This window comes from Aquarana catesbeiana, linkage group LG03, assembly GCF_042186555.1.
Source record: "Aquarana catesbeiana isolate 2022-GZ linkage group LG03, ASM4218655v1, whole genome shotgun sequence".
Classification (NCBI taxonomy): Eukaryota; Metazoa; Chordata; class Amphibia; order Anura; family Ranidae; genus Aquarana; species Aquarana catesbeiana.
This window is the reverse complement of record NC_133326.1, coordinates 494,018,559-494,034,636: the sequence shown is the minus strand read 5'-3', so window position 1 is coordinate 494,034,636 and position 16,078 is coordinate 494,018,559. Positions and strand designations below refer to the sequence as shown.

Sequence of the window (16,078 nt, the reverse complement as noted above, 5' to 3'; positions counted from 1 at the left end):
GAAGAAGGTGCTCTAAGATTAGACCAAAATTGAACTTTTTGACCTAAAAGCAAAACGCTATGTATGGCGGAAAACTCACACTGCACATCACCCTGATCACACCATCCCCACCGTGAAACATGTTGGTGGCAGCATCATGTTGTGGGGATGTTTTTCTTCAGCAGGGACAGGAAAGCTGGTCAGAGTTGATGGGAAGATGGATGGAGCCAAATACAGGGTAATCTTAAAAGAAAACCTGTTAGAGTCTGCAAAAGACTTGAGACTGGGGCGGAGGTTCACCTTCCAGCAGGACAACGACCCTAAACATACAGCCAGAGCTACAATGGAATGGTTTAGATTAAATCATATTCATGTGTTAGAATTGCCCAGTCAAAGTCCGGACCTAAATCTAATCGAGAATCTGTGGCAAGATTTGAAAATTACTGTTCATAGACGCTCTCTATTCAATCTGACAGAGCTTCAGCTATTTTGCAAAGAAGAATGGGGAAAAATTTCACTCACTAGATGTGCAAAGCTGGTAGCGACATCCCCAAAAAGACTTGCAGCTGTAATCGCAGCAATAGGTGGTTCTAAAAAGCATTTTCCTTCCACTTCACAATTATGTGCCACTTTGCGTTGTCTGTCACATAAAATCCCAATAAAATACATTTACATTTTTGGTTGTAAAATGACAATATATGAAAAATTTTTAAGGGGTATGAATACTTTTTCAAAGCACTGTCGATGGCAGGATATGGGTGAAATGGACCTGGACTCAGAAAATGAATGCTGGCTATGTTGACTAGTTCTGAAGCCTCATAGATACATATATATCTGCACTTTGCTGCCTCCTACTGGTAGTCTGAATAGATTTAAAGTGTAAATTCTTACTAAATGCCCACTGTTCTTCACGCTAGAGAGGAATGCTGTAGATGAAGACCTGTGGTACAGGGACCTTCCTGTCTTTGCTTCGTTCATTCTGTGGATCTGTGCTTCCTCTATCTCTCCTGCAGCTACTTGAATATTATCCCAGTCATGAGATCACCAGAAGATCACCAGTCATGAGATCACCATCCTGCTTGCAGCATCATCCCAGCAGTCCTCACTTTGTAGCAAATATCAAGAAACCACCTAAATCCTGACGTGCTGGTATCAGGCTCCATCTGCTAGCAACCCTGTTCCTTGGCCACAGCCCATTACGTTGGCAGTGTGGCACCCAGGTCCATACACTATTCCCTATCTTTTGGGATTGCCCTGCTTTTAACCCCTTTTGCCAACAGGTTTTACAGCTTATACATAAACTCTTGGATTTCTCTCTTTTCGATAATCCGGCTGTGGCGTTCCTTAACTTAGTCAAGTTAAGGAGTGCCACAGCCGGATTTTCAAAAATCCTTTGTCCAGTAAAAGACCACAAATCGTAACTGTAGCACCTGTTTAATGCTGCTAGGACTTGCATCCCTACCATGTGGAAACAGCCATCCGGGGCCACCATATCAATGGTTTGCCAGGGGAATGATATTCAACTTATGAAACACTTGACCGCTGCCCTCAGGAACAAAACAGAGGAACATAAAACATGCTGGTTTTAGTGGGATACATTTCATTATTCTGACGAATACTTATCTTTTCGATAACTTGCAGTGCTTTTACTTATTGTGGAGTCAATTCTCCATAATGCCTCTGCTAGCTGGTGTAAAGCCAAATCCCTTTTGTTCTTTGTGTTCTTATTTAACACTGAATTTAAACTGAGCAATCCAGGTACTGAGCACCGTTCTTTTTAGTGAGCGAGGTTGCGCCATGTGCGAGAATATGACAGAAGGCTTGAGAGAGTTCCAGAAGCCCTTTAAAAAGCTTTCTGAATTTGGTTGCAAAGGATTGTACATGTCCCTGCTTTTAGAACATTGAAAACAGTCCTGAGTTGCATTGTTAGTTCTCAGATTTTACCTGCTGCCTGGAGTTGTAGTGTGAAGGCTAATTTATTTGGCAGCACTCTGCTAGTAGAGGTTTTGTAATGAAGCACAATATCTGACAGTTCTTGTTGCCATTTAAAATAAGGCATCTCTACAGTCATGGTTTTAGTAATATGCATACATAAATGCTGCTGTTCTTGTTTTGTAGGGCATCATAGCTGAAGAGAACAAGAGCCTGCCCGCCAAGGATGAAGAAGACCCAGGCAAGTTTAAGGAGGCAGAGCTAAAAATGCGGAAACAGTTTGGTATGCCGGAGGTGGAGAAACTGGTGAATTATTACTCCTGCAGTTACTGGAAGGGACGCGTCCCCAGGCAAGGCTGGCTGTATCTCACTGTCAATCATCTCTGCTTTTACTCATTTTTACTAGGGAAAGAAGGTGAGAAATTGATGTTCCTTTATTTACTGCATTTATTAATTTACCTGGTCCTGGATCTTGTTATATGCTGTTCTAATTGGCTGATGCTGTCGTTTATCAGAGAGCATGCAACAAAATGCCTAAGTCTTTAGACCCCTTTCACACTGGAGGCGTTTTTCAGGCACTGGGGCACTGCGCTGGCAGGAGATCAAAAAAAGTCCTGCAAGCAGCCTCTTTAAGGCTCTTTAGGAGCGGTGTATATTGAAATCAATGGGCAGTGCCTACAAAAGGCCTCGGCAGCTGCACTTTGCGGGCGCTTTTAACCTTTTATTCGGCCGGTAGTGGGTGTTAAAAGCACTGCAAAAACGACGGTAAAGTGCCGTTAAAACTAGCGGCACCTTACCGCCGACGCCTGGGCGCTGGCAGTGTAAAAGGGCTCTTAAATATGCGACCAGAACTTGACCAATTTCCAGCCTTTCTATTATGGTGCATCTATCCTAACGAGACCTGTAAGTTAACATTTGAGTATAGGTCCACCTTAAAATGTAGTTCAGTCAAACACTAACATGTTGCCTTGTGGATGGGATGGTTCAGAAGACCCAGCCTGTAGTTTTACCCTATAAATAGCTTGGTGAAAAGTGGCATGGGATCATAGGGTTAATTCAGGTGTAGATAAATTAATAAGATTGTTTCTTTAACCATAGGTGCCTGTAATACACTTGGGTACCTAATAATAAAATGAAAAATTAAAGAAATTCTGGATTAACATGATTAGTCACTGGACACGTTTGTAAAAGAAAACTGTTCAATTAAAATGTGAATATTCCACACCCTTTGGAAAAGGCCAAAGCCACAATGACATGATGAAAAAATGTTATGATTTGTTTGTGTGATGTTTTTATTTCTTATTTGTGGCCTCACTCTCTCAATCAACATGGACTATATTTAATCCTTATACTGCTAGCATTAGTAAATGGATACAAAAATATATATCATAGTTGCTTGTTTTAAACTTTTTTTTTACTTTAGTTATTTCCTGGTTTCCATGTCTAGACAAAAGATCTCATACATCCCAGGAATCTTCAGTAGGGGAGGAGGGGTTTTCTCAGCTAAGCACAACCTCTCCTGCTTACATGTCTGAGGTAGGGATGAGCTTCGAGTTGAACTCATGTTCGTCTCGAACATCGGCTGTTCGCAAGTTTGCCGAACAGCGAACAATTTGGGATGTTCGCGGCAAATTCGAAATACGCGGAACACCCTTTAAAAGTCTATGGGAGAAATCAAAAGTGCTAATTTTAAAGGCTTATATGCATGGTATTATCATAAAAAGTGTTTGGGGACCTGGGTCCTGCCCCAGGGGACATGGATCAATGCAAAAAAAAGTTTTAAAAGCGGCCATTTTTTCGGGAGCAGTGATTTTAATAATGCTTAAAATGAAACAATACAAGTGTAATATTCCTTTAAATTTCATACCTGGGGGGTGTCTATAGTATGTCTGTAAAGGGGCGCATGTTTCCCGTGTTTAGAACAGTCTGACAGCAAAATGACATTTCAAAGGAAAAAAAGTCATTTAAAAGTACTCGTGGCTATATGAATTGTCGGTCCGACAATACGCATATAAGTTCATTGATAAAAACGGCATGGGATTTCCCCACAGGGGAACCCCAAACCAAAATTTAAAAAAAAAATGGTGTGGGGGTCCCCCTAAATTCCATACCAGGCCCTTCAGGTCTGGTATGGATATTAAGGGGAACCCCACGACAAAATTAAAAAAAAATGGTGTAGGGTCCCCCAAAAATCCATACCAGACCCTTATCTGAACACACAACCTGGCAGGCCGCAGGAAAAGAGGGGGGAGGAGAGAGCACCCCCCCTCCTGAACCGTACCAGGCCACATGCCCCCAAAGCACCTTGTCCCCATGTTGATGAGGACAAGGGCCTCATCCCCACAACCCTTGCCCGGTGGTTGTGGGGGTCTGCGGGCGGGGGGCTTATCGGAATCTGGAAGCCCCCTTTAACAAGGGTACCCCCAGATCCCGCCCCCCCCCGTGTGAAATGGTAAGGGGGTACAAAAGTACCCCTACCATTTCACAAAAAAAATGTTAAAAATGACAAGAGACAGTTTTTGACAATTCCTTTATTTAAATGCTGCTTCTTTCCATCTTCTTTCTTCTCTCAGCTTTCTTCCTTCGGTTTCTTCCTCCATCTTCTTCTTCTGGTTCTTCGTCCGATCCTCTGCTTCTTGCTCCGGTGTTCTCGTCCGGTGTCTTCTTTCCTTCTTTGTTCTCGGGCCGCTCCGCATCCATGATGGGAGGCTCCCGCTGTGTGACGCTTCTTGTCTTCTGACGGTTCTTAAATAATGGATGGCGGGGCTACCTGGTGACCCCGCCCCCCTCTGACGCATGGGGACTTAACGGGGACTTCCCTGAGGTATTCCCCGTGACGTCGGGGGGGGTGGTCACCCGTTACATAACAGGTGATCTCGCCCCTTCTGACGTCAGGGGAAAGCCTCAGGGAAGTCCCCGTGCGTCAGAGGGGTGCAGGGTCACTGGTTGGCCCCACCCTCCATTATTTAAGAACCGTCAGAAGACGAGAAGCATCACACAGAGGGAGCCTCCCATCATGGATGTGGAGCGGCCCGAGAAGGAAGAAGGGAAGAAGATGCCGCGGAGGAAGATGCCGGACGAGAACAAAGGAGCAAGAAGCAGAGGATCGGACGAAGAACCAGAAGAAGAAGAAGATGGAGGAAGAAACCGAAGGAAGGTAGAAGAAAGAAGATGTAAAGAAGAAGCATTTAAATAAAGGAATTGTCAAAAACTGTCTCTTGTAATTTTTAACATTTTTGACACTTTTTTTGTGAAATGGTAGGAGTACTTTTGTACCCCTTACCATTTCACGCAGGGGGGGCCAGGATCTAGGGGTCCCCTTGTTAAAGGGGGCTTCCAGATTCCGATAAGCCCCCCACCCCCAGACCCCCACAACAACCGGGCAAGGGTTGTGGGGATGAGGCCCTTGTCCTCATCAACATGGGGATAAGGTGCTTTGGGGGGGACCCCAAAGCACCCTCCCAATGATGAGGGCATGTATCCTGGTACGGTTCAGGAGGGGGGGCACTCTCTCGTCACCCCCTCTTTTCCTGCGGCCTGCCAGGTTGCATGGTCGGGTAAGGATTTTTGGGGGGACCCCACGACATTTTTATTTTTTTTTAAATTTTGGCGTGGGGTTCCCCTTAAAATCCATACCAGACCTGAAGGGTCTGGTATGGATTTTGAGGGGGACCCCCACGCCATTTTTTTTTTTTTAACTTTGGTTCGGGGTTCCCCTGTGGGGAAATCCCATGCCGTTTTTTTCAATGAACTTTTATGTGTATTGTCGGACCGACAATTATTAATAGCTGCGAGTAGTTTTAAATGACTTTTTTTCCTTTGAAATGTCATTTTGCTGTCAGACTGTTCTAAACACGGAAAACATGCACCCCTTTACAGGCATACTATAGACACCCCCCAGGTACGAAATTTAAAGGAATATTACACTTTTATTGTTTCACTTTAAGCATTATTAAAATCACTGCTCCCGAAAAAACGGACGTTTTTAAAACTTTTTTTTGCATTGATCCAGGTCCCCAAACACTTTTTATGACAATAACTTGCATATAAGCCTTTAAAATTAGCACTTTTGATTATTCATTTTCGAGTCCCATAGACTTTAACGGTGTTCAAACAAATTTTTTGCCTGTTCGAATGTTCTGATGCGAATCGAACAGGGGGGTGTTCGGCTCATCCTTAGTCTGAGGTAAGGGCAGGTGGATTCCGGTGTTCTGTCAGATTAGCGAACCCATCAGATAAGAGAATGGAAGGGACGTTCCGTCAGCTGCGCATGCGTTCCACCAATACCAGGTTTGCTAATCTGACAGAACACCTGCAGTCAGAAGGCTGCAGCGGACATCTTACTACACCCAGCTACGTCTTGAATCACAGTAATTTTTGCAAAAAAGGGAACGTATATAAATAAATATAGTATATTGACATCTGTGATGCTGTTTGGATGTTACATTTTGAAAGAAGCTGGACGCCAGCAGTAGGAAAGTGGCGGAGGCCATATTGGTTCACCCGGCGCTGCTCAGCACCTTTTGGCTTTCAAAATTAAACATCCAAACCACATGGATGCTTTTCTTTGAATATTAACCCCTTTGCACCGAAAGATAAAGCAAATCTTAATGCCTAAGCACAATTTTGCAACTTTGACATGTGTTAGTAAAACCATACATATCATCACAACTACTCTGTGCATCCAGATTGGACTTTTATTTGGTGGTAAAAGGTAATGGATATCTCCTGATTTTTTTTCTGATCAAAAGAAAACTGGCCCAGAATAGTAAAAAAAAAATTCACTTTCTTAGAAATGTTGGTGTATACTTCTTGCTACTAACATAATCTTCCACCAAAGAACAACCCAAAATAAATTCTCCTGCTCCTGACAATCACAACAATACCACATATGTGTATTCTATTTGTTGTTTGTACCTGTAGTACAGCCCAGAAACAATTAGTGCACATTTACCTTTTTTACCTCTATTTATCTAAATCACACTGACACTGATACTAATTAAAAAAAAAAAAAAATCCTGTCCAAAAAATACTGACCCTGACCTTGACCAAACTTTAACCCTGGCACTGATCTAAATCAAGCCTTGATATAGGTTTTTCTTATTATAATGTATTTTTTTTATTTTTTTATTTTTTTTACACACACTTTTTTTTCTCTTTCTTCAAGGACAGAGAGCGATACAATGTATCTCTCCTCCATTCACAGAGAGAGAAAACGCAGGGGGCGGATTTCACAGTAACTGACCATTGTGATCAGTCAGAGGCATCGGTATCAGAAGTTCCAGGTCCCCATCATTAGTACGTGCAGCGCGCTCCCAACACAGAGTGAGATGCACGAAAAAAGCCCAGTCCAGTGGGGCAGCATATTTGCGTACATTCAGCGCTAAGGGGTTAAAAGAATTGAGTTCCACCCATAAGTGGAACTTCCACTCATCGGATTCCTCCCCCTCTCCGGTGTCACAGTTGGCACCTTTCAGGGGGGAGGGGGGGTGCAGATACCTGTTACTTACAGGTATCTGTACCCACTTCCAGCATAGATAGCCACAGAATCTGCGGTTATTTACGCCACTTCCTGTGTCCCCCCCCCCGCTGTCTGCTGGGAAACACACAGGTCCCAGAGACAGCAGGGACCATCCGCATTGCGCTGCGCGACTCACGCATGCGCAGTAGGGAACCGGGAAGTGAAGCCGCAAGCCTTCACTTCTTGATTACCTTACCGAAGATGGAGGCGGCAGCACCCGAGGACCGAGAGACGGTTCGGCCTCGGGTGCTGACATTGCGGGCGCCCTGGACAGGTAAGTGTCCATGTTTTAAAAGTCAGCAGCTGCAGTATTTGTAGCTGCTGACTTTTAAAAAAAAATTTCGGCGGAGCTCCGCTTTAAATAGCATTTTTGGTTTATTGTGCTCAGATGAAGTATAGTTTCACTTTAAGCACCGGAATAATTTTCCTCCTTAATGACCAGTCCATTTTTTTGTGATACGGTATTGCGTCGCTGACAATTCAATTCGGTCGTGCTAGGTTTAACCCAAACAAAATTGACGTCCTCTTTTTCCCACAAATGGAGCTTTCTTTTGGTGGTATTTGATCACCTCTACAGTTTTTATTTTTTGCGCCAAAAAACAGAGCTCCAATTTTGAAAAAAAAATATTTCCCAAGGCGTCTTTCAGGACAGCACCTGAGAGATAGCGACTCCACCCACCGGAAACAGGAAACACCTTCTTCCTCCAAACTTTAAAGGGAGGCGCCTCCCTACCATACCTCAGTTTTTGTGTTTCCTCCGGCCCGGAGGGAACATCTTTTTGAAGGGGAGTCAAGGTCTCTCAGATGCCTGGGAGACAGGGCTTCTTTTTCATTTTTTCCTCCTTTTTGGAGACCCGCTGTCCTCCCGGCCTACCCAAGCCTTGGCAGCGGTAGCAATCGGGCTCCTCTTCCCCTCCTGGTGCTCGGGGAGAGCCGTAGACCCGGTGATCCGCGCGGTCATAGGAGCGGCGGTGCGCGTGCGCCGCCGCCATGTTTTTTTGGCCGGCAGGCGCGGCGGAAGTGACAAGGCGGGTCACTGGGTCAGCAGAAGCGTCATTTCCGGCGTGGATGCGAGAGGGGAGGAGGGAGGACAGGAACTGGCGCCTACTTCCGCTTCCGGTCCGGTGCAGATGCACTATGGGAGTCCGGAAGCGGCATATGAAGCCACAGGTGGAGAGCTGCACACCAGAGATGGAGGACTCAGCGTCTGCAGCGGTGGGGACAGGCACAGGCGCCAGTAAAGCTCAGGTAGGAGCAGCAGTTTAAGTCTGCCTTTCTTCCTTTTCCTGGGTTTGGTCTATTTTCTTTTTTCTTACCCCCTAGTGGCAAGGGGCCTGTCTGGGCACTGGAGGCTGACTGGTTTCTTCTTAGTGCACCTGTGGGTGATTCTTGTGTAGCTGAGACCGGGTCTCACTAAAAGGTCCCCTGGTTTTTTTCCCTTTTTTGTTTTTTCTCTCACAGGCTAGAAGCTCTGACCCAAAAAAGAGATGTCCTTCTTGCAGGGCCAAAATGGGAGAAAATTGGAAAAAAGTCTTATGCAGTACATGCATCACTTCTTTAGTTAAGGAGGAATCAGCTTCGGTTTGTGATGATCTGGTTGCCTCTGTAAAGAAGGAACTATACGCCACGATTCAGACTTTTCGTGACTCTTTAGTTAATCCAGCTGCTAGTCAGCCATCCACTTCTGAGGCTTCCCAGGGTTCTATTTCTTTCCCCATGGTAGAAGTTTTACCTGAAGGCCCCCCTATCAGGGAAGAGCAGTCCCCTACTCCTTCCGTTAAGGATTCGGAGGAGGAGGGTGAGGAAGCGGAGGTGGCTCCTTCCAAATTTAAGCTTTCCCTAGAGGAGGTAGACGGACTCCTTAAGGCTATCCATGTTACACTTGGCTTAAGTGAGGAAAAGAAGGAGTTATCTCTTCATGACCGCATGTATGCAGGGTTAAATGAGCCTAAGGGGCGAACATTTCCAGTTCATTCGGTCATTTCTGACGCCATTACTAAAGAATGGCAAGATCCAGAGAAAAAGCCCTTTTTTTCCAGAGCCCACAAAAGGCGCTTCCCTTTTGAGGAGGACCCTTCTGCGGTGTGGAATAAGGTGCCCAGGTTGGATGCGGCCTTTTCACAGGTCTCAAGGTCCACAGACCTGTCTTTTGAAGACATGGGTGTTCTAAGGGATCCAATGGACAAACGCATGGATCTTTTGCTCAAAAGATCATGGCAATCAATCATGAGCAATTTAAAACCAGCAATGGCCACAACCTGTGTAGCCAGGAATCTGGAATACTGGGTGAACCAACTTAGATCTCATATAGTGGCAGATTCCCCCAAGCAGGAGATCTTAGATTCCTTTCCTACCCTGATTTCTGCGGTTGCTTATATTGCTGATGCTTCGGCTGAAGCTATCAAGATGTCAGCTAGGTCTGCAGCTTTAGCAAATGCTGCGAGAAGAGCTTTATGGCTAAAAACCTGGCCAGGTGATACAGCTTCAAAGAGTAAACTTTGTGGTATCCCCTTTTCAGGTGACCTTCTTTTTGGCCCAGATCTAGATAATATCCTAGACAGAACTGCCGATAAGAAGAAGTCCTTTCCGGTCAAAAAGAAAAAGCAGACCCCAAAACGTCTTTTTCGACCTCAAAAAACTCAGCAGCAACAGCAGGAAAGTAAGTTTCAGGGCAGGAGGAAAAATTGGTCTGCGCAAAAGGCGAAGGGCAAAGGTGGAATTCTCTTCCGTCCTCCTTCACAGGCCGAAAACTCACAATGACTCATCTCTGCGGGTCGGCGGAAGATTACGAGAGTTTCTTCCGCAGTGGTCAGTGATAACTACAAATCAGTTTATTCTGACCACTCTCTCGCAGGGTTATACTCTCGAGTTCGCCAGAAGCCCCCCAAGAAGGTTTCTGGTAACAAATGCTCCTCGAGATCCAATGAGGGCCCTGGCCATGAAATCCTCTCTGGAGGAACTAATGCAACAGGGTGTAGTAATCCCGGTGCCACCAGAGGAATGGCACGAGGGCTTCTATTCACATGTCTTCCTGGTAAAAAAACCAACAGGAAGATTTCGTTTAATTCTAAATTTAAAGCCACTAAACAGAGCCATCAAATACAGAAGGTTCAGGATGGACTCAATTTTCACCGCCAGAAATATTCTGACTCCAGATTGTTTCATGGCGTCAGTGGATTTAAAAGATGCATACCTGCATATTCCAATCTCATCCCAGTCCCAGGGGTTTCTCAGGTTGGCGGTAAGGTTGGAAGGCAGAATTCAGCATCTGCAATTCAGAGCCCTACCCTTCGGGCTATCATCCGCACCCCGAATTTTTACCAAAGTAATGGCAGAGGCCCTAGCTCCGCTGCGTCTTCAGGGAATCGCAGTAATTCCTTACTTAGACGATCTGCTATTTTTCGCCCCCTCAAGAGAGGAGCTGAGGAGCAATTTAAGCAGAGCATGCAGCCATTTGGAGTCTCTAGGTTGGATCCTAAATCTCCAAAAATCTTCCCTGGAACCATCTCAGGAGATTCGGTTTCTAGGGTATATAATAAATTCGGTAAGCCAAAAAATTTTTCTTCCTTCAGAGAAGAAAGGAAAAATCCAGGATACAGTGTCTTTTTTGCAGACCAACCAGCAGCTGACGGTAAGATTGGTCATGTCAGCCCTGGGGGTTCTGACTTCGTCAATGCCAGCTGTTCAGTGGGCAAGACTACACTTCAGACATCTGCAGGCTTTTCTTCTGAGATCTTGGGATCACAATTTAGAATCCCTGGACTCAGAGGTAAGAGTTCCAACCCAAGTGAAGAGGTCACTATGGTGGTGGAAAAGGCAGGATATCCTATCGGAGGGGTTGGTCTGGGCCTTTTCAATCGAAAAAAGGCTGACAACCGATGCCAGTTCCTGGGGTTGGGGAGCCCACCTAGAAAAAGGTTTCACTCAGGGAAACTGGTCCAGGAAAGAGGCGACCAAGTCCTCAAACTGGAGAGAGCTCAAGGCGATCGACTTGGCTCTGAGGTCATTTGCTCAGGGGCTTCAGGCCCAGCATGTTCAAATACTAACAGACAATGCCACGGCAGTGGCTTACATAAACAGGCAGGGAGGTACAAGGAGCAAATCGCTGCAAGTACTAGCCATGAGCATTCTCCGTTGGGCAGAAGGACACTTGCTGTCGTTATCAGCAGTCCATCTAAAGGGATCCCTGAACGGAGTGGCGGATTTCCTGAGCAGAAACCCCATTCGGGAAGCAGAATGGTCACTGAACCCAGAGGTTTTCGCCATGATTGTCGAGAAGTGGGGGCTGCCAGAGGTGGACCTGTTCGCCTCAAGGGAGAATGCCTTGGTTCCGCAATTTTTTTCCCTAAGCAATCACGACGGGTCACTAGGAACAGATGCCTTGGCGTATCCATGGAGATTCCATCTCTGCTACGCTTTCCCCCCATTTCAGTTAATTCCCTTAGTATTAAGAAAAATTCAAAGGGAAACGGTACCGGTTGTCCTAATCACGCCCTTTTGGCCAAGAAGGGCTTGGTTTTCAACCGTTCTGAAAATGGCGGTCAGGCCTTATTGGCATCTGCCCCTCAGGCACGATTTACTATTTCAGGGACCGGTAAATCACCCAGAGGTAGCCACTTTGGCGCTCACTGCTTGGTATCTGAAGAGCAGCTCTTAAGGAGCAAAGGTTTTTCCAACCGGTTAATCTCTACGCTATTATCCAGTAGGAAAAGGGTGACTAGAAATATCTATTCCAAGGTCTGGAAGGTTTACAATACGTGGTGTAATTCATCTGACCAGGACCCAGGGAGTCTCGTTACCATTCTGGAATTTTTACAGGTTGGTGCTGACAAGGGACTAGCAGTTAGTACCTTGAAGGTACAGGTGGCTGCGCTAGCAGTGTTCCTAGAAAGATCTGTGGCCTCAGATCCATTGGTAACCAGATTTTTCAGATCCCTTACGAGATCCAGACCAGCACCACTTAGGTTGTTTCCCAAATGGGATCTGTCGATAGTCCTCCAGGCTCTAACAAGGAGTCCCTTTGAACCTTTGGAAGAAGCGCCACTTAGATATCTCACTTTTAAGTCTGTGTTTCTGATTGCCATGGTCTCTGCACGAAGGATCAGTGAGCTTAATGCTTTATCAGTTAAGGAACCCTATTTATCTATCTTCCCAGATAGGGTTATACTTAGAACAGATCAGAAATTCTTACCAAAGGTAGCTTCAGTACAAAATCGTGTTCAGGACATTGTACTTCCGACCTTCTGCCCCAACCCAGTAGGGGAGAAGGAGACTTGTTTTCACATGTTGGATGTTAAACAAGAGCATTAGCGGCCACTTGGGCAGAGAGAGCTGGTGCCACCCCTGAACAAATCTGCAAGGCGGCAACTTGGTCAAGTTTTCACACATTCGTGAAACATTACAGGCTGGACCTCACATCTGCTAATGATCAGGCGTTTGGCAGAAAGGTCCTGCAAGCTGTTGTCCCGCCCTAAGGGGGTAAGTCTCTGTTATCCTCTCAGGTGCTGTCCTGAAAGACGCCTTGGGAAAAACCAAGTTAGACTTACCGGTAACTTGTTTTCCAGAAGTCTTTCAGGACAGCAACATCCCGCCCTATTGTATTGTATATACTATGCTGTGACTAACGTATGTGTTTATGTGTTCCAGCCGGGGCCGGAGGTCTTCTCTACTACAACTGAGGTATGGTAGGGAGGCGCCTCCCTTTAAAGTTTGGAGGAAGAAGGTGTTTCCTGTTTCCGGTGGGTGGAGTCGCTATCTCTCAGGTGCTGTCCTGAAAGACTTCTGGAAAACAAGTTACCGGTAAGTCTAACTTGGTTTTTTTTTTACTTTTTGCTAGAATACATATCCAAAGAAATATATAAAAAAACAAATGTATTCATCAGTTTAGGCCGATATATATTCTTCTACATATTTTTAGTAAAAAAAAATCGATTGGTTTGCACAAAACTATGGGATAGATTTGGGGACTTTTATTTGTTTTTATTGTTTTTACTGGTAATGGCGGGGATCTGCGTTTTTTAACAGGACTGCGACATTGTGGTGGACAAATTTGACCCCAAATGCCATTTTTTGGGGACCAGTGACATCATTACATTGATCAGTGCTATAAAAATGCACTGATCAATGTAAAAATGACACTGGCAGGGAAGGGGTTAACACTGGGGGTCAAGGGGGTTAACTGTGTTCCCTAGGTGTGTTCTAACTGTAGGGGAGATGGGCTGCCTGTGATATGACAGAGATCACTGTTCCCGATGACTGGGAACAGAAGATCTCTGTCATGTCATCTGTCAGAATGGGAGACAGCCTTGTTTACAAAGGCAGATCACCATTAAGTACTAGGCGATCGTGTGTCGCCAGCGGACATCGAATCTGCGGGCACGCTCCCACAGCCCGCCTGCCCGCAACTGCGCCTGCGTGAGCCGACTTACAATGACAGCGATTCGCGAAGGGGAGCCAACCTGCCGCAGTATAACTGCGGCGGCTTGTCCTTAAGTGGTTAAAATCACTTTCCGTTCTCGTCTATTGAGAAACACAGGAAGTCGTTAACTTTTGGGTTGTACTGCTGCCTACAGGAGGATTGGATACTGGCAAACAAAAGCAACTGTAGGTCAGTCCAAGATATCCCTTCCCACTACCTACATGTCTCAGTTTGTTTGCTAAGTGTCCTAGGAGGATAAACGCCTCTATAATAAAAGTTAGCTGCAGAATGCTTTCCAAGCACAGAGCCCCTGGCATTACTTCTGGACTCGCCTTTTCTCTGAAGACTCATTTAGTGAGTAGGCCAGTCAGGCCAAGCACTGGGAGCTTACCATATTTGCATAGGTCAAATATTTCACATGCAGCTTTAGATGAGATCAGACTTCACACTCCATAGTCACATCTCAGGTGCTGGCTCAGCTTGTGTCCACCAAAGCAATCAATTGTACCAGGAACAGGAATACTGTACACCGGGATCTCTCTCTTTGCAGTCGAAGAATAATTTTCCATGTACGTTCAGCCCTTCATCATTACATTACCTAGGAATATCTCTTTCTCCAAACTCAGATTTTTTTATTTTATACTAAACATCTATCTTGAATGGGCCATCTAAATGTTCTTAAAATGGATGTCGTTCCTCTATTTCTTTTCATATTTCTGACAGTCCTATTAAAAATCCCTTAGTCCTCCTTACAAAAGCCCAACAGATGTTTTCTGTATTTCTTTGGCATAGTAAGCTTCGGTATTGGGTGCTTACATTGCCCAAGATGCAAGGAGGAGCTAGAGCGCCTGATGTGGCTCTTTATGAGAAAGTAGAAGTCGTTTTTAGATTCCCTAATTCAGGGGTCTCAAACTGGCGGCCCTCCAGCTGTTGTAAAACTACAAGTCCCATGAGGCATTGCAAGGCTGACAGTTAGTTATAAGTTTGACTTCCAAAGACAGAGGCATGATGGGACTTGTAGTTTCACAACAGCTGGAGGGCCGCCAGTTTGAGACCCCTGCCCTAATTGGTTTCATCATCTTTCCATGTAACAGTGGGTCCAACTTGAAAATCTTATGACTCCCATAGATCTCCTGGCCTTACCATGTATTTTTCCATCTCTCCGAATCTCCACAGGATGGCCCCCGACATCACAAAACTAACTCTTTCTCTGTGGAACCAGACTGTTACAAACTTGCAGATCTCATAATATTTTGTTTCTATGACACTCACACTTCTTTTTGGGAATCCAGCTTTCCCGCCTGCCTTACAGGGTAACGCTTGGTCCTTCGATCAAAAAGAGATTATTGCAAAATATCTCAACTCTAAAGAGCTGGCCCTTCTCCTTTATCTGGTGGCCTGAAAGGGATATACAAAGTCACCTGGCCCGTGGCTTTATAAGCAACGACTTATCTTGTTTGTTTGTTCTATCCCAGATATTTCTGAACTTCAATCCTCCCCAAAAGCTTTTAATGAAGTACACTCCTCCATCTCATGCTGTATTTCAAATATATTACATTTTTTGTCTCTGGTTCATACAAATTTGCCCAATTTTGCCCAATATACAGCAGCATGAGTGAGTGTACTTCAAACAATTATTTCTCCTCCTGAACGAGAAAAATGTTTTATATTTGCCCACAAATTATCAATAGCCACCAGTGATCTGGAAAAGGGATTTTAATTAAATACCAGATGGTGTAGATGTCCAGATCTCCTCAACCACATTTATCCAATCGTGTCTATTGTCACAATATGACACATACAGTTTATGGTGGAAGTACCCACCGATTAACCCATTTTGAGAACATATTATTGATATATTGACACAACGACACAAATTCCAACTCACCAAAGATAGCATTACTATCTATAATACCAGGCCCTGTAAAAACAACGAAGAAAGATATTCTTCCCCACTTTAACTCAGCAGCAAGAGAAGTGATTCCTTGCCATCAGAAATCAGAAGTTCCATCTTTAGCAGAATGGGCAGTTTTTATTCATATAGTGTTGAAAATTGCAAGAGTTAAAACTATGCTTAACGTCATTCCCACGGCTAAATGCACATATGAGGCCTCCCGGCGAATGGGCCTTCACACCAAGTGGCTGCATAAATGCAGCACTGTTTAAAACCCTTAAAAGGCCGGGAGGCAGCCAGCAAGAAGGGTTAAATAAGCTCTTGTACAAATTAC

General features: G+C 45.0%; 1 protein-coding gene across 3 annotated transcripts in view; it reads left to right on the top strand.

The window, feature by feature from the left end:
• The window catches only part of TBC1D9B (TBC1 domain family member 9B), a 175,465-nt gene that overhangs the window by 80,445 nt on the left and 78,942 nt on the right, over nt 1-16,078 (top strand). For all 3 annotated transcript variants that reach the window (XM_073621063.1, XM_073621062.1, XM_073621064.1), the window contains exon 4: nt 2,098-2,326. In XM_073621063.1, the coding sequence (XP_073477164.1) occupies nt 2,098-2,326 (229 nt within the window). The remainder of the gene's footprint in view (nt 1-2,097; nt 2,327-16,078) is intronic.